The 18,898-nt window shown below is 45.0% G+C and overlaps 1 protein-coding gene across 1 annotated transcript in view; it reads left to right on the top strand.

Annotated features, from left to right (window-relative positions):
• Window positions 1-1,109: 1,109 nt before the first annotated feature.
• The window catches only part of LOC134582830 (serine/threonine-protein kinase N2-like), a 30,015-nt gene continuing 12,226 nt past the window's right edge, over window positions 1,110-18,898 (top strand). Inside the window, exons 1-2 of the mRNA XM_063439497.1 lie at window positions 1,110-1,178; window positions 4,898-4,960. Of these exons, the coding sequence (XP_063295567.1) occupies window positions 4,903-4,960 (58 nt within the window). The 5' untranslated portion in view covers window positions 1,110-1,178; window positions 4,898-4,902. The remainder of the gene's footprint in view (window positions 1,179-4,897; window positions 4,961-18,898) is intronic.

Genomic DNA, 18,898 nt, shown 5'->3' with positions numbered 1-18,898 from the left:
CTGTGGGAAAATCAAACATTTCCAAAACGAATCCTTTCCTTTGTGGAAGCACAGAAAGCTGCATAAGTTATATAATGACCCCACCGCTTTGTTGGTTTGTATGTTAAATAAATAGAGATAGACTCTAATGTCCATTGTGTGTCCAGTGATTACCAAGTCTATCTCACTAACATCGATAAGAAACTGGAATAGTTAGTGGATGGTTTCATGAGGCGCACACCCCAAGCAAAGCCATGTGCATGGCGTCCCCCTTGTGATGTCATCACGCACGGGGGGACTTTTAGCGGCAGGGATTTTTGTTGTTTACTTTGCACTTACCTTTTCCTTCAATGGTCCTATACTCCCCTCTTGATGTATTGCTATCAGGGATAGGGTCAACTGTTATAGGTTTATCTACACATTTTAATGTTCACCTTTTTATTTTTTGGGCTGATTCTGTCTACTGAAACTTGTAAATTTTGTTTGTTTGTTTGTTTTTTTTCAGAAGGAGCAAGTGCGCCTGATGACCTACGGTATGACGACTTACCTGCTATATGTTGCGTTAAAAGTCTTTGTTTTACTGTGTGTGGAGTGTGGGTCATTTTAAACCATTTTTAAATGTGTTCCTTCCTTGGCAGTAACCGGCTTCGTCTCAGCTTTCAGGACTTCCATCTCCGCTCTGTGCTGGGTAAAGGGGGCTTTGGAAAAGTAAGTTTAAAGTGGAATTCCTATTCTAGTTTGCTATGATCGGTGTTTTAACAGATGCAGTGAAGCACAACACTTTATTCTATATTTTCAGGTTCTATTGGCTAAGTACAAGGATACCAACAATATGTACGCTCTGAAAGTCCTAAAGAAAGAACAGATAGTATCACAACATGTATCCCAACGGTCAGTAAACAAAGAACAATTACTACCTTGTTTTTGGGAGGAAGAGGTTCTGTTTTCTGTCTTTGTTTGGTTTTGGAGAGTGGGGGAAATACATTTTTTACTTTTTTATTTCTCCTTTCCAGCATTCTGAGCGAAAAGCGAATTTTCCAAACTGTGAGCAACAGACAGCACCCATTTCTGGTTAACTTGTTTGGGTGTTTCCACACGCTAGATCACGTATGTTTTGTGATGGAATACGCGGCTGGGGGCGACCTACATACAAACTTTATCAACAACAACAACAGTCCATTTCCAGAACCCAGAGCTGTGTGAGTATAAGCAGCTGGTCTAATCCAATGTTCTGCAGACGGGCTACAAATTCTAATAATCTTAGTTACTTATACCTGATTATACCAGGGATGTCACACAACATGGGATCCACTGTGGGTGTTTTTTATTCTGCTTATTATGTTTTTAAATTCAGTTTTTTTTCTTTGGAAGAGTAAAAAGAAGATAAAACAATTAGCAAAAACAATGCCCGTTACGTTAAAACAGTAACAACATCATTAAACCAGAATTTATCGAAGACGCACGCAGTTTCAAATAGGTGATGACTTAGAATCACAAGTAATGAATTACAACGGAGAAATAGGAAAGATACCACCATGGGTTTTACAACGCATATAAATATGATTGACCATTAACAAACATATTCTCTATTGAAAATGACCTCAAACTGTATACATTGATGTATATCTGATGTATGTGTCCAATGCTTTATCAGTGCGGTTACATCTGGCCATATAAACCGCTGTGTGCGCCAACTATAGCGAACGATTCTGGAAGCATCGGCTTTGGTGAATGGAACCAATAAATTGTAAATAAACTACCAATCCCCATTGTTTCACCTCATAAACCCACAGTCAGTGACAGAGAAGAAGGAAAGCTGGGAATTATTGTAATATGTCAGAGCTCAGAGTGACTTGGAATATATGGAATAAAACCATTTAATATTACAAACACAGCATCTTCTAAAAAGCATTGGATTTATCGATTCTCCCCCCCCCCAGGTTTTTTTTTTTTTTTTCAATCTTTCTTTTATTGAGGCAGGAGTTAGATGGGGTACAGAATAAAGAAGAGGGGATGCACAGTATTTGTACAGAGTGGGATTGCTTTAACACAGTAGTACATCTCCTTCGAATGACAGCCTCATTTTATATTTTATATTAAGCAAACTTTTCAATAGGTTAATAGCACGCATAAAGTAACAGTTATCAAGGTAGTTTTAACTAAACAATTGTATCATCAAGAGTTAAATGAATTAAACAAATGTAAAACAAATGAAAAACCATCTACACTTGTCGTTGCTAGACTAGTTATGAGAAGTAATTACCGTATTTATTCGAGTATAACGCGCATTTTTTTAAACCGATTTTTAATTTAAAATTAAGGGTGCGCGTTATACTCGAATAAATATACCTTCCAGGACCGCCGGGCTCATTACAAGCCCGGCGGTCCTGGGGGGTGGGCAGCAAGCATTTACTCACCTCCGTGCAGCTCCTCCAGCTTCCCAGTGTAAATCTCGCGAGACCCGCGGCCAGCTCTGACGCTCTGACGTCGTCAGAGCTGGCCGCGGGTCTCGCGAGATGTACACTGGGAAGCTGGAGGAGCTGCACGGAGGTGAGTAAATGCTTGCTTCCCACCCCCCCAGGACCGCCGGGCTTGTAATGAGCCCGGCGGTCGGTATTATCGAGCACCCACTCGAATATTTATTCGAGTATAACAAGCACCCTAATTTTAGATTAAAAATCGGTATAAAATTTTATACCGATTTTTAATCGAAAATTAGGGGTGCGCGTTATACACGTGTGCGCGTTATACTCGAATAAATACGGTAAATCTAAATATGTAGGTACATTCCAGCTTAACAGTGTTATCAGCTACATATTTAAAGTAATAAGATCGATATTTCGACAGCTTATGTTCTCGTTTGGTTTAGATGAGTTAACAGGACGTACAGATCAGGTAAGAGTATGCAGAAGAGTGACAAAGAAGGACACCCTGAGATGTACATTTCAAATATAAACAAGGCTATGCAGTGCATGGTATACTATATGTGTGTCCAGAGTGTGACAGGAGATCAGTGCACGTGTTATATTGTAAAATAATGCATAATACGGCAGATTTTTAAACCCCTGGCAACGGTTATAAACAAAAAGGTAAACGTTACGTAAAGCGCAAGTGTGTTTAGGAGAGTCCAGGTATGGTTTAAGCATTACAGCCCCACTGCGTGTAAGGCCAATTCAGCTGCATCTCTCCTGCAGGTCGATCATCCGATCCCTATACGCAGCTGGGTGTAGGAGCAGTTGAAGAGGCTTATCTGGTCAGCCATGCAGCCCTTCGTAGGCCTGGCGCCTCCTCGGCCCTGGATCAGTGTGAGGGCTGGTACCTTCAGGCCACGAGCCTGGGGTCCACTTGGGTCCAGGGTCTTTCCCGACGAGCGGGTGCGGCGGGCCTTGCGTGTATCTGGCGCGGGCCGTCGTGTGGGTTCTGTAGCCCTCCGTTTGTGTGGCCGGTACCTGCGGGTTGGTCCCCCCCGTTGCCCTCTGTCCAGGCAGGCGCTTCATTTTGGTTACTGTGGATTGGCGTTTTTTTGCGCCCATCAGAGGTTTCCCGGTCCTCCCAGGGCTGCTGGTTTGCCTTTTAGGTGGGTCAGGGAGTGGTATGACTGTAGCTGGTCGTATATGGGCCATTAGCTGGGCCCAAAACTTATCAAAAATGATGTCCAGAGAGTCTCTCGCTTTAGGAGTGGGGTAATGTGATGCATGCTGCTGCTGCATGTCACGAGTGCAGTCGTCGCTTTTGGCCGCCATTTTCAAGGCCTTCCCCTCTGGTCCGTCTGCTTGAACCGTCGTTTGCAATAGCAGGTCAGTGACCGGGTTGGGTCTGTGTGGCGGGGACCGGGATGTCCCCCACCGGTCCAAAGGGGGGGGGGGGATGTTCCGTGCGTGCTTGTGGCTCGGAGTGTTGAGCGGGAAGCGGCCGCCTTCCCAACTCCCCTTCTCTCACTTGCCTCGTTCCGCCGTTTCGGGTCCCGGGCACTCCGGGAGATGAGACCGGTATCTGCGGGCGCCTACTGGGTTCCTCCATCTATTGAGCCCCCGTTTGTGGATTTTCCCGGTATGTGCGCCCTGATTTTCAGCGTTAAATTTCCCGTTCAGCGGGAGCTCGAGCTGAGCACGTGTCATGCCTTAACTATGGTATCCTCTTACTTCCTGGTTCCACGGAGCCTAGCCACACCCCTTTATGACACGGTCTGCCTATTTAATCTGACTGCACCAGCTGATCAGGGCTGGATTATTGAACTACGTTCCTTACTCACAACCCGGCTACAACTTCATGGTGGAAGCCTCTGCTACCAGACTGGACTGAAAGACTCTGCAAAGTTCCCTTCACCTCTCCTCATCCACGACTAAGGATTAAACACTCTTCATACGCCTCTGAGGAGATCTCGGGAACCAGTGTTCTATGTGCCGGAAGCTAAGTAAAACCAATGTGATAAGAGTTGCATCTAAAAGCTGTTATTACCTGTCTCCAAAAGTCCTTCGGTAAAAACAAGCCCGTTACAGCTAACTTCAACTCATACTTCTTATCAGTTATCTGCATCTGTCTTGCTTCAGTTAAAGTATGGAACAGCTATTGTAATTACTTATCACCTAAACCGTTAACTCTACTAAGAGACTCTTTATTGATTCAGTGTCTGCAATTTACTACCGTTTACTCCTTAAAGCTACAGTGCCTGTAACTGTGGACTTCAGTTATCATTTACTCCTTAAAGCTACAGTGCCTGTAATTGTGGACTTCAGTTATCGTTACTACTTAAAGCTACAGTACCTGTAAATTGGAATTAAGGTCTTTTTCTTTTACTTTCGTTAATAAATATTCAACTATACGAAATCTGCAGTTGTGTTCCTTCATAACAAATGTTTAAACGTGACAGCACGTCTTGCTCGCTCGCTAGCCAGGCTCCGCCCCGCCCCCCCAACAGGTTTTATGCTGCCTGTACTGTTCTCGGATTGGAGTTTTTACATCAGCAGAAGATCGTACACAGGTAAGTTAGTACAAAAATCTACACATGGACTATCAGTGATATCCCTCTAGAATGTAAGCTCATTGAGCAGGGCCCTCCACCTCTCTGTTCCTGTACGTCCAGTTGTATGGTTACAATTACATGTCTGTTATTCCACCCATTGTACAGAGCTACGGAATCTGATGGCGCTATATAAATAATAAAATAATAACTAGAAAAGCTACAATTTCTGGGGAAATTTTGTGAAGTGTTCTTGCCTCTACCACCAGTAGTCTACAACTGGAGTGGGCGGAGTAACTGGGAGTAACTGAGTAACTGGGTGGAGTGGGCGGAGTAACTGTTGTGTGGTTGGAGTGGCTGGAGTAACTGTGGAAAGGTTGGAGTGTGGTTCACTCACTCTACAGCAAGGGCAGAGAAGAGCTTTTAAATATTTCAAATCTTTCAAATCCCTCGAACATTCCACCAACTGCCAACAGGAACTATCAATTTCAAATAGGGCAGAGAAGAGCTTTCAAATCTTTCAAATCCCTCGAACATTCCACCAACTGCCAACAGGAACTAATAGATTTCAAATAGGGCAGAGAAGAGCTTTCAAATCCCTCGAACATTCCACCAACTGCCAACAGGATCTAATAGATTTCAAATAGGGCAGAGAAGAGCTTTCAAATCCCTCGAACATTCCACCAACTGCCAACAGAAACTAATAGATTTCAAATAAGGCAGAGAAGAGCTTTCAAATCTTTCAAATTCCTCGAACATTCCACCAACTGCCAACAGGAACTAATAGATTTCAAATAGGGCAGAGAAGAGCTTTCAAATCTTTCAAATCCCTCGAACATTCCACCAACTGCCAACAGGAACTAATAGATTTCAAATAGGGCAGAGAAGAGCTTTCAAATCCCTCGAACATTCCACCAACTGCCAACAGGATCTAATAGATTTCAAATAGGGCAGAGAAGAGCTTTCAAATCCCTCGAACATTCCACCAACTGCCAACAGAAACTAATAGATTTCAAATAAGGCAGAGAAGAGCTTTCAAATCTTTCAAATTCCTCGAACATTCCACCAACTGCCAACAGGAACTAATAGATTTCAAATAGGGCAGAGAAGAGCTTTCAAATCTTTCAAATCCCTCGAACATTCCACCAACTGCCAACAGGAAAGAATAGATTTCAAATAGGGCAGAGAAGAGAGGTTAAAAACAAACTGCTCCAAATTGCTCACTTCACTAGCGGTTGCCATCTTCAAACAGTCGCATTTTAAAAGCGATTAATCCTACAGCGAAGAGCTTTATATTGTGAGAGTCACAAGACCCAGACCTACATTTTGATGCATAGTATATTATAAATGAAGGCACAGTCGCAGTTTAGAAATTTCCCTTCAAATTTGAGCTGGCTAGAGTGGAGTTTCTTTTTTTTTTATATTCTTTATTTTTACTCAACAGACAAAGCAAGTATACATTAACTGTTGGGCTTTCGCAGAAGCCAACTGAGATACAGTTTGTGAGAAAAAAATACTCAGCTGGAACAATACAGACCGAACGGTATAACTCACGCCCATTCCTGGACCTTTTGTGGCTTGTCTCCTATCGAGGGTATTTTTATTTTATTGAAATATGGAGCAGGTTTGTCAATGACCCATGGAGTCCTTTTCGACCAGCCAGAGGGCTTATCTGTTCCTTCAAACCTTTCAATCATGTCTGTTAAAAAAAATAAAAAAATAAAATAATAATAAAAAAAAAAGGCTGCCCCCCCCCTGAAATCAGGGGGGCGGCTCTAATGAAAAAGAGAAGAAAGCTCAAGCTAAGAGAGGAATAGTGAAAGAAATGAAAAATTTGTAACAGAAAGAGACGAGTAAGAAGAAGAAAAAGGGCAGGGGGGGGATCAGAGGGCCTCCTGAGGGTGATATCATATCCCTCCGTAGGGGGCTTCTGTTGTTGCTATTGTCGCATCGGGTTCCCTCTCACTAACCAATCCCTGTCAGTCGCTATTTGAGCCCAATGCGCTGTTGTCCCATGGCTCCCACAGTTTCTGGAACTTCTCCACTGTCCCTTTTATCCTTGCTGTCAGATCGTCCATTATTCTACAGTCCCTTATTCTGGGTACGACCCCTGGAAATTCTGGGCCCTCTGGCGAAAGCCATGCGGTTGCAATCGCTCGGCGTGCACATAGAGTTATCTTATGTATTAATTTCTGCTCTCTCCTGGTCCATCCGTCCACTGACCTATTAAGCAAATATACCCAAGGGGGCTAGAGTGGAGTTTCAATGAATGTCAATGGACGACGTGAATTGCAAACAAATGGTCATATTGTGAAAACTATCAGGACTATGGTTTAGCCGTGGACATGTTTAGTGGCAGCAGGGATAGCTGAACGATTTGATATAAGATTTGTGTAGGTGGGCTTGAAAATGAGGGAGTGGTGGCAGATTAGATCATGTCCTGATTTTTCAGCTTTTGTCAGCTCCCACTCTAGTTTTGAACATTTCGTCATTCATTCCTATGGGACCAATTTCGCCACAAAAACGACTATATTTCGTGAACCATTCGGCGAAACGTTTCACAAAGTAATAGCACACCAATCGGGAACAATCCGCACGTTTCGGTATATAACTGTCTATGTTGTGTAAAAACTGTGGGAGGAGTTAGGGTGGTAAATTTGGCTATAATAAGAATAATACTATATATGTGAGATAACATTAAGTGGTCTTGCAATGCAAGAACACTTAATAATATTTGTGTTATTCTAATTAAATCTGTTTGTTCAACTAGATTAAGTTATTCACTTTAATCATTTCATAAGCCGAAACCTATAAAGTTAACCTAAGTGCTTCTAGTGTTATGTAATATGTATAAATGTTTGTTTTCTGCATTTTAATCTAGAGACCTCAAGTTGGATAATATAGTTATAGATGAGAAAGGTTTTGCAAAAGTTACCGACTTTGGCTTCAGTAAAGAAGGTAAACATAAATTTCTAATTAAAACATAATTTTTTTAATAAAAACTTACAATTAGTAGGTTCAAAATGTCCCTAATATATCAACCCTAGATATGATATAAACAACCATTTATTAAATTTTTTGTATTTTTGTCGCGCTTCAGAGTAACAAACATTCTTGCAGTGACCCCGACAGCAGTGGCAAGATTATTAGTATATTTACACATTTCAACAGTATAGGGCAGTCGAGTATACAGCACATTTTTTGTTTGTATAATAATTTTGAGAACTACAAATATGCCTGGCTAAACAATTAACGCTAAACAGTAGCGGAGTAACTAGCATGAGTGGGTGCCTGAAAGTGAGTGCGAAATAAAATAACATAAAATAGTTGACAGTAGGAATACTCTGAGTTGGGCAGTACACACTTGCGGTAATAGTTAGTAAAGACAAGGTAAATCAGGTCAGATAGTACAGTCTGCACAAGTGTAGGAAGAGATTATTTGCTCGTTTCTCAAGGTCTAGCTTTAGTACCTGGATCAAGGTTGGAGAGACAGTCAAGTATATTATGAGGCCTGTGTACTTGGAGACGGTCATGCCTATCTAACGCTGTGTACTGAGATCAATGAGTACCACCGCTGGTGAGCTTCCTCATTGCCACACGACCAGGCTTGCCTGCACAGTATGTCAAATCAGTGCAATGGCTGGGGCGCTCCCCGGGCTGTACTGCACCCACGAAGCTGTCTGGGTCTATAGTAGCCCAACTTGTGCGCATCATAAGTGGAGGAGTGCTGCGCGGTAAATCTCAAATCATTCTTATAATTCTTGGTGTTTGAGATAAATGTGCTATGCAGGCTAATTAAGCCACCAAGACCCATCAAAATGTCACCCTTTCTGAACATGTAAAGCTTTGCAGGTTAACTTCAACTATAAAACAAAAAAAATACAATAAGAGTACTTTGAGTATCCACATGTACAAGGAATGCCATTTTCGTAGTCGCTACGTGGCTATGCAGGAAAGGCTGCAGCTGGTAATATCCGTTCAATGTCCACAGTCAGCCAATGCCTAGGCTAGGCAATGAAACAGCGGGGGCAGCGGAAGACAGCGGGCGGTCTTCCAGCGTCATGGGTGATGCCGTGGAGGTGTCCTCCACATGGTCTTTAGCCTTGGTTGGGAAGCAGCAGGAGTGGCTTGTGCTCTGTGCTGAGTTCTGCCTGAGAGAGGCCCGCTTGACCCCCTATCACCAGCCCTCCTCACCTCCTTCATGGTAATAGGTGACTGTGGTGTTAGACGCTGTTCCAGCCGGTCCCAGAAAGGCTGAAATGTCTCATCAAGTCGTCGGAGGGAGCGCTCCACCACCGCCTCGCTGGGGTCCATATGCGCAGGTGCCAGAGGCAGTAAGGCCTTGCTGCTAGGCCAGCCTCGTACTGGTTGCGGACCATTGTGGGTGGTAGGCTTTGACGAAGGAGCGTGTATCAGGTCGGTGGGGGACCAGGATAACGACCGCTGGTCCATAGTGGGGGAAACGGGGTTCCTTGCTTGTCATCGCTGCTGTGTGCCTCTCCCAATCCAGCCAGGCTTGTAGGCTACAGAGGTCACTTGGGCAGAATCAGCTGGTTGGACCGCATGTTTGGTACCGATACGGAGAGCTTGCTGTCCCCTATCATCCTGCAGCAGGTAATGAGTCTGTAGTTGCTTTGTTGCAGCAATCGATATAAACAACCATTTAATATAAAAAATGATATCCATAAAATGTGTGCTTCATTCCAAAATAGACATTAAAGGAACTCACTAATATTGCAAGAAAATGTATTTTTTTTTAATTGAAAGCTTTTTAGGGTCTTTCAAATTATGGCCCCTCTTTAAAAATAAACCTTTTTTCCAGCACTGGGCAGTCGGATACACACACATCAAAAAAATACAGATCACAAACAGCCGGCACACACCACATACAGATCACACACAGCCGGCACACACCACATACAGATCACACACAGCCGGCACACACCACATAGAGATCACACACAGCCGGCACACACCACATACAGATCACACACAGCCGGCACACACCACATACAGATCACACACAGCCGGCACACACCACATAGAGATCACACACAGCCGGCACACACCACATACAGATCATACACACTATGGAGGGACAGAAGGAGATATTATGAGGTGGGCATGGGGGAAGACACTATGCCCAGTGCTCTAGGCAGGAACCCCGATATTTCTAATTAAAACTGTCAGTCAGTGTCAGGAGAAGGAGATTGGGCTACTGCTTTAGTCGCTTGTACAAAGATTTTTACACCCCTGCGGTCACTCTTATGGACAGGCGTGTCTGACAGTATCCCATAAACTCCTGCTGGGTAAAGGTTAATGGAGTGAATTCAAAGTCCACTGAAAAGTGGAGCACCTCTGATACCTGTTAATTCTGTGGAGATTGTGTAGACTCATAGTTTCCTGGGGATCCTTCTTGTGTCACTTTGATAGCCTAGCTAGCTTCTCTGTGCACGTTACTCTGCTTGCAGAGTGGTGGTACCCTCCAGCTTTGAGCGCTGAGCTGGAGCCATTCCAATTTTTTATTTGTGGTGGATGAATTCGGGCAGGCATTGCTGTTTTCATCGCCACGGAGTAGTGAGACTTATAAAGTGTTTTTTTTATAGGGGCACTACAAGGGTGAGGGTAGCGCAGACACTATTAGTGGGCTGCTGTGTCGAGGGAGGCTGGCGGAACTCGGACCGGTGTCAGTTGTTTTCCGCGGCTGCAGGTAGTGGAGACACTACGGGGTTGAGGGAGGTGACTTTGGAGTAAGCACACGAGTAAAGGAAAGGAATTACTGTTGATTTTATTTGAACTGTGATGCATGCACTGTATTTCAACTGTATTGTTGTCTTGTTTGTTTAATGAGGAGTCTCATGAACTCCTGTGTCTGTCTCTAAGGATTTTTTCCTTGCCTTTCATCTTTTTTTCTACACTTTCTATATAATTATACTATCCACTCCCATTCCTCTTAAAAGAGAAGTGATTGGTCACACACTTCTCACTTCGCTCCAATCCGTGTCTACCACCCCGGGTAGGCGGATTCAGTGACTGGTCTACGTTTTGGGAAGACGCACCTGAGAAAGTCCCACGGTTCTCGGGTGGCAGTCGAGCATTGTAGACGTTCCTGTTCAATTTTCCTTCTCTCTCTCTATATCTAGGACGCTGGTATAGGGGTAAAGGGACTATGGGACAGGATTTAGATAAGCCCAGCAAGGGCTGGTTAGCATGTGATTTAGTAGAAAACAGAGAGGGTGAAGAGATGGTTAAAGGTGTTGAGAAGATTGCAAAAGTATGTAAAATTGCTGTTCCGACATGTGGAAGATTGCAACCAGAAAGTTGGCGCAAGTTACTGGCAGAAATGAAAGGCAAGCTTACAGATAATGGTTTATTAAAGACTGCTGAAGCATGGTACAGAGTAGCGAAGGCTATTCAGTAGAAGGTTGGGTTGAGGAAGAAATAAATCACAAAGGTGTGAAATTGTTTGTGTATCATAAGAATTGTGTTGCTGGGGTTTACCCTCAGCCGGCGCCCCAAAATGGCGCCCAGGGGATGTCTATCCCCAAGGTTCAGTCAGCAATAGGTGATAGCCAGCTGACTATGTTCCCCACTCCCAATCCTCCCGAATCCCATCCCATCACCTCCCCTGTCTGCCCGGTCCTGAATTCTGACGGATCTTTCTTTACCCCTTCCCCTTCTCTAACAGTCCCATCATCCTCATCCATCCCCACGCTCCCTTCCATGCCTAATCCTAACATCTCATCTGCCATTTCCTCCCTACAATCCCTCTCCATGGCTAATCCCCTCCCGTCAGCATCCGCCCAACTAACTACCCCTCCCTCCCTTGCTCCGACTCCTCCTTCTGCACCCATCCCTACCAATCCCGTCCTGTCTCCTCCCATAACCAGCTCCGCCCCAGTCCAATATCCTACCTCCTTAAATGTACCTACCCACCCTACTCTTCTGCCCTCCCCTGCCTGGCCCTACCCCTTCCCATATCCCATGGCCCTGCCCTACCCCGGTTACCCTCCCTTTCCCCAAGCCACTCCCCAGGTTCCGGTCATGCCCAGTCCGGCTCAGTCTGCCCCGGAAGTGCCCATATCAAACATGGCCGCCACTTCTTCCCTTAATCCTAATGCAACTCCTTTCCCCGCCTCCAATATGGCGGCCCCCAGTTCAGCCCTGATGCCGGTAATCCCCGGTGACTACCTGTCCCCAGGTTATGACTCGCTAGCCACCCCTGCATCTGGGGCTCATTCCCAACCCCCGATCCTTTCACCTCACGTGGGCCCTGCACCGCGTAAGAGAGCCAATATCATAGAATTCGATGACGAAGAGGAGGACAGGGTGTCCCATGTCTCATCGGAGGTTGCTGCGGGAGCCTCAGCTCATCGTTCTATCGATGACCCCTTTGGCCACAAGGGTCGGGGAGAACGGGCCCCTCCTAAATATGTTGCTTTCAACCCCACTCAAGCTAGTGCTCTAATGAAATCACTCCCTGACCCAGAAAAACAGCCTATGCCCTTCTACCGAGGGATAGTTCAAATTCAAAAGACTTATTCCGCCGCATGGCGTGATCTACTGAGCATTTGTGCTATTAAAGCAGGGGATGCATATTGGCCAAGCATGGCCCGACACCTCAGTACAGATCTGCTCAGCAGTGACGTTGATTACCCCTCTGGAGTAACTTTTTGCACCCAATTAAGAGAATGGGCTATGGACAAACTTGCAGATCAGGCTGCTGGCCTTACTGATGTTATTCAAGATAAAGGAGAATCAGTGGAAAGGTTTCATGCAAGACTGTATCAAATGTTTACAGATTTGGGGTTTGATCTTACTGACAAGATTCATTCACAAATGCTGTCTGGTGCGTTTGTCCAAGGTGTTAAAGACTCTATACGCAAGGGAATTATTGCTGCCCGCCCAGAATATAAGGTTGTTCCTCTGGATACCCTGCTCTTAGTTGCCAGAGGGTTAGAATCTGCTCAGACCCCAAGAAGACCCACTTCAGCTCCTCTCATGGTCTCCCGCTCTACCCCTGTTCCCAAGGGCGTCCGACCGGAGGATGGCCATTGCTTTAATTGTAAGGCTAAGGGACATTTTAAAAGTGATTGCCCAGAACCCAAGAGAGAGCCAAGAAAGCCATCCAGGCCTGCCCCGGCCCCCAAGGCCGAGAAAGAGGTTCCGATAATTGAGGAACCCGATGATTAGGAAATTGGCAAGCCTGTGTCTGTAACCCCTGTAATGGCAGTGTCTACAGGGGATAAGGGGGGGCCACTTGCCACAGTGACTTTGCCCATTGAAGGCCACCCTACCACATTTCTAGTTGACACAGGTGCAGCCCGTAGTGTTCTGCGAGAACAAGACCTGCCAGACCCATCCTTCCTGTCAAATATTGATGTTTCTTGTGTTGGAGTGGATGGCCAGCCAAGACATAGCCCTTTAACAACTCCACTACGAGTTGGCTCTAGCCTGCTTGCTCGTTTTGTGGTATCTTCCACATGCCCAATTAACCTGTTAGGTGCTGATGTTCTCTCACGCCTGCAAGCATCCATCACCTTTACCCCGGATGGGCAGGTAGAAATGTCCACACCTCTATCTGAATCAGACACCTCAGCCTTGTGCTCCTTGCCTCTAATGCTGCATTTAGAAAAGCCCCGTGAGAAAGCAGCAGAATTAAGGTCCAATTTCCCAGAGGTATTAACAACACAGGTGCCCGCCAAGTTATGGTCCTCAGGCCCAGAGGACATAGGTCACCTAAATGTTCCCCCTGTGGTGGTAAAGCTTATTCCAGGAGCTAAGTTACCAAGAAAACCACAATACCCATTAAAACCAGCACAGGCTGCTGCCATTTCTATCCACATCAAGGCACTCTTGGAGAAGGGTGCCCTGGTGAAATGTAAATCTGAATGCAACACCCCATTATTCCCTGTGAAAAAGAAAACTCCAAAAGGTGAGCCAGAGAAGTACAGAGATGGTTCAGGATCTCCGTGCTGTCAATGAAGCTACCGTCCTGGACACCCCTCTTGTACCAAATCCCCATACTCTGCTCTCTGGAGTCCCACCATCTGCAAAATTTTTCACAGTCATTGACCTAGCAAATGCCTTTTTCAGTGTCCCACTGGACCCATCCTGCCAATACCTGTTTGCTTTCACCCATGAGATGCAACAGTATACCTGGACTGTCATGCCCCAAGGGGCACAAAATTCACCAAGTCAGTTTGCAAAGGCCATGGCCACCATCCTTGACCCATGGCAAGCTGAGCACCCAGAAGTTGTTCTGCTCCAGTATGTGGATGATTTGCTGCTCTGTGGAGATGATATACCCACTACTGAAAGGTGCTCAATTAGTCTTCTTTGTTATTTGGCAGAACAAGGATGCAAAGCTTCGCTCATCAAGCTACAGTTCTGCCAACCCTCAGTAATTTTCCTTGGACATTGCCTATCTCAAGGTACCAGACATCTTACTCGGGACCGGGTAAGAGCTGTACTGGATATTCCAACTCCAAGGACTTCAAAATCTCTCCATGCCTTCCTAGGCCTCATTTCCTACTGCAGAGCATGGATCCCAGAAGCCTCCCTACTCATGCAACCTCTCTATGACGCACTTAAGTCTGATCCTTTCTGTTTGACTAATGAAGCTCTGGACAATTTCAATGCTCTAAAACGTGCCATTGCTTCTGCTCCTGCCTTGGGCCTACCTGACTACTCCAAACCTTTCAAATTATTTGTCTCTGAAAGACAAGGCCACGCAACAGGAGTTCTCACCCAAACTAATGAATTAAGAGGCCGCCAGAGGCCTATTGGATATTTCTCATGTCAACTGGACATTGTGGCCAGAGGGACTCCTTCCTGTCTCAGGGCTGTTTTTGCTGCAAGAGAGCTCATAGAAAGAACCTCAGACCTGGTCCTTGGCCACCCTCTGGTTGTTTTGGCCCCTCATGACATTTCTGCCATCATCAACCAAGTCCAGCTCAAGCACGTGTCTCCAGCCAGACACCTACGCCTCCAGTGCCATCTTCTTCTACCTGACAACATTTCCATCCAAAGATGTCAAGTTCTTAACCCATCCACTCTTCTTCCACTCCCTGAGGGGGGTATCTATTATGGATTTATCACAGATGAAACCTACATTTACCTGCTTTGTGGATGTATCAAGAAAGTCATGCATCCACATTTGACATTTTACGAAGATGAGAAGCCTCTCTGTGAAGGCCCAGATTACGCCTTCTGTACCATGTGGTACAAACCAAACATTACTCCCGAACCTTGCTATGAAGATGAGCTTTACCACTGGACTGATGTGAAGCTCACTGCTCAAGATTTCTATTGTGACTCTGAAGGCAATAGCATGGTCTTGGTCCAACTACCTCAACAACTTAACTACCTCTACCGCCATTGGGATACTGCTATCCCACACATTCCTGTTACCAAATTGAAGACAAGGTCATGGAATGATCTTGGGCCCATGGCAAAGTTATGGGCCACCATGGATGAAGAACAGCTACAGGAAAATGGTATTGTCAAATACCCAACAACTGACCTTCTGGAAGCATGGCCACGCCACTTCCTAGAAAAAGAATTTCAAGATCTGGTCATAGTGAATGATTATGACCCCGAAACACCTCATGACTGTTTTGAACAGATGAAAATGGAGACAGTGCACCTACCAACTGTGCATGAGAACCCATTACTAGATCCAGATTTTACCCTGTTTGTGGACAGCTCAAGATATGCTGATGAAGAAGGAAGATATCATACAGGATATGCCGTAACCACAACAGATGAAGTTATCAAATCATCATCCTTACCGCCAGCAATGTCTGCGCAAGAAGCTGAATTACAGGCTCTGACTTCAGCATGCAAAATTTCCGAAGGAAAACGTGCCAACATCTATACAGATTCAAGATATGCTCTGGGCGTGGCACATGACTTCGGCCTAATTTGGAAGACAAGAGGATTTCTTACCACCGCCGGTACACCAGTCAAGCATAGTACTGCAATCAAGGAGCTAATGGATGCCCTCCTACTCCCTAAAGAAGTGGCCGTTTTGAAGGTAAAGGCCCATGGGAAATTGGATACAGATGAAGCAAAGGGCAACCATTTGGCTGATCAGGCTGCTAAGCTAGCAGCCAGGGATCTGCAGGAAGTGGATGAAGAAGTGTCCGGACAAGAAGAAGAAGAAGTCCCTATTTTTGCTCTGCAAACTCTTCCTACTGATTTGCGAATTCTGCGAGAACAGCAAGCTGCAGTCACTCCTGAAGAAATCCAGAAATGGAAAAAGAAAGGAGCTGTCCAAAAGGACGGAGTATATTACAATAACTTCAAATTTTGTCTTCCAAAAAATTTATATCCAGCAGTTGTCCAATGGGCACATGGGCCTGCACACCTGTCAAAGGAATTGATGGCCGCCCTCATACAGAAGTATTATGAAGCACCCGGAATCACAACATTGATCAGCAGCTTCTGTAAGGCCTGTGTCATTTGTGCAAAATGCAATCCAGGAAGACCAATCAAGGTGCCTGCGAAACACCTGGCAAAGCCCATGTACCCCTTCCAGCGAATTCAAATTGACCACATCCAAATGCCCAAGAGTGGGCCCCATGAATATGCACTAGTCATAGTGGACATGTTCTCAGGATGGCCAGAGGCCTACCCAGTGGCCAATATCACTGCAAAAACAACCGCAAGACGCCTACTTACAGAGATAGTATGTAGGTTCGGACTCCCGGAAGTCATTGAAAGTGATCAAGGCCCAGCTTTTACAGCAACAGTGACTAAAGAAATTTGGACTGCTCTAGGGGTGACTCTAGCCTTCCACACCCCTTACCACCCACAAAGTAGTGGTAAAGTAGAGCGCATGAATGGCACTCTAAAAGCCAGAATGTTAAAAATGTCACAAGAAACGAAAATGCCCTGGCCAGAAAGCCTGTCAATAGCTTTATTTAGTGTTAGGCACACACCTAGAGGGAAGCATTCACTGTCCCCATATAAGATTCTATTTGGGACAGCACCCAGACTAGGTTGTTATTATCCGCAGCAGTTACAGCTCCAATCAGATGTTTTAGTAGATTATGTAACTGAACTTGCAAGTGCCTTGAACAAAATACATGCCCAAGTTTTCTCTTCAATTCCAGATCCCGAATTGGATACAGGTACCCATAACCTGCTTCCCGGAGATTGGGTTCTGGTCAAGAAGTTTGTGCGGAAAAATACCCTGGAACCAAGATTTGACGGTCCATTCCAAGTTCTCCTGATTACCGCAACCTCCGTCAAACTGGCCGGTAGGCCAAATTGGATCCACGCTTCCCACTGCAAGAAATCTCCAGCCCCCGAGGAAGCAGATACCGCACAAGCATGTACCTCTGGTACACCTTCTCCTTAATTAGCCTCATAAAGGCCCAACAAGTAGCCATCACCAAAGATATTAGTGGGTATACCTTCTGGTACAATTCATCATGCACCCATGTGGCTACTTACACCTTTGACTATTGTGATATTGTAGAATGCCCGTTCCCCACATCACAAATCCAGAGTATCTACAGAGATATCCCTCATTCAAAAGACCCATATGTTTGTGTAGTTGACAAGCAATGGGGGCACAATTGTAACCATTGGGGGGCGGCGGGATGGAATACCGGGCCTGCCTGGGGTTACAAACCAAAAAGTGCCTTATCTAAAGTAGATGATCAAGGTAGATCCCTTCTCCAGAGAATGACTTTGAGAAAGCCTGGGGGGGGTACACCAATGAAATTAATCCTTAACATTGAGCATCCAAGCCCAACGGAACCCCACCTTTGAAGATACCATGGCCGCTGAAACAGGTTTTAATGATGTAAATTTATGGTTAGAATGGATGAAATATAATGCTAATAAGCATAATAAGACTGCATGCTATGTGTGTGGCGGTGCCCGGCCTCACCTGGGTACTGTACCTCTAATCCTGCCAGTAGATGTAGAGGAATGTGTTTTAAGCCTTTTTGCCTATCACTATGATTTTAACAGGTCCATATGTATTGCATGGACAAAGGAGTATCCTCTCCTAACAAAGGATGTCAAACCCCCAGATGGTATTACCGTGTATAAAGGTAATTACACTTGTTATGCTAATTATGATGGAATTGGTAAATTCTTGGGTAACTTCTCTAAGGGGTATTGTGCTACCTACAGAAGTGTCTCTATGAACTTGTTGCAGTTTCACACCAGGTCATTAGGGGATATCTACTGGTTGTGTGGGGATTTACAGCTGAGATCCAGAATGGACAAGGAGTGGTGGGGGGAGTGTACTTTGGCTAAAGCCATTATGCCTATACATATCATCTCTGACACACACCTCGTCACCCATGAGTCCAGGCACACTAAGGTTAAGCGTGACGCCCCAGTGAAAGGAAGTTTTGATCCTCATGTGTATATTGATGCCATTGGAGTGCCTAGGGGGGTGCCCAATGAGTTTAAAGCAAGAGATGAAGTTGCTGCAGGATTTGAATCACTTTTTGCCATAGTTACCACAAACAAGAATTTAAATTGGATAAATTACATTTATTATAATCAACAGCGTTTTGTTAATTATACCAGAGATGCCCTCCAGGGGTTGGCCGAACAGTTGCAGGCCACATCCCAAATGGCTTTCCAGAATAGAATGGCCCTAGATATGATCTTAGCCGAAAAAGGAGGGGTTTGTAAAATTTTGCCCGACACCATGACATGTTGTACCTATATCCCAGAAAACACAGGCCCTAATGGTAAAGTTACATTAGCCATAGAGAAATTAAATGACCTGTCTGAAGAGTTAAAAAGGAATTCTGGGATAAAAGATCCCTGGGAAAGATGGTTTGGTTGGATGACAGGATGGCAAAAGGCTTTAATGCATATTGGTATGGCTATACTAATTTTTCTTTTTATCTTTGCTCTTCTCTTTTGTTGTATCCTCCCATGTCTGAGAAAATCCCTCATGAAGACTGTTGACCAAGCGGCACC

This window comes from Pelobates fuscus, chromosome 13 (assembly GCF_036172605.1).
Source record: "Pelobates fuscus isolate aPelFus1 chromosome 13, aPelFus1.pri, whole genome shotgun sequence".
Taxonomy (NCBI): domain Eukaryota; kingdom Metazoa; phylum Chordata; class Amphibia; order Anura; family Pelobatidae; genus Pelobates; species Pelobates fuscus.
The sequence above is the reverse complement of the archived record's forward strand: the minus strand, read 5'-3'. Positions and strand labels throughout refer to the sequence as shown.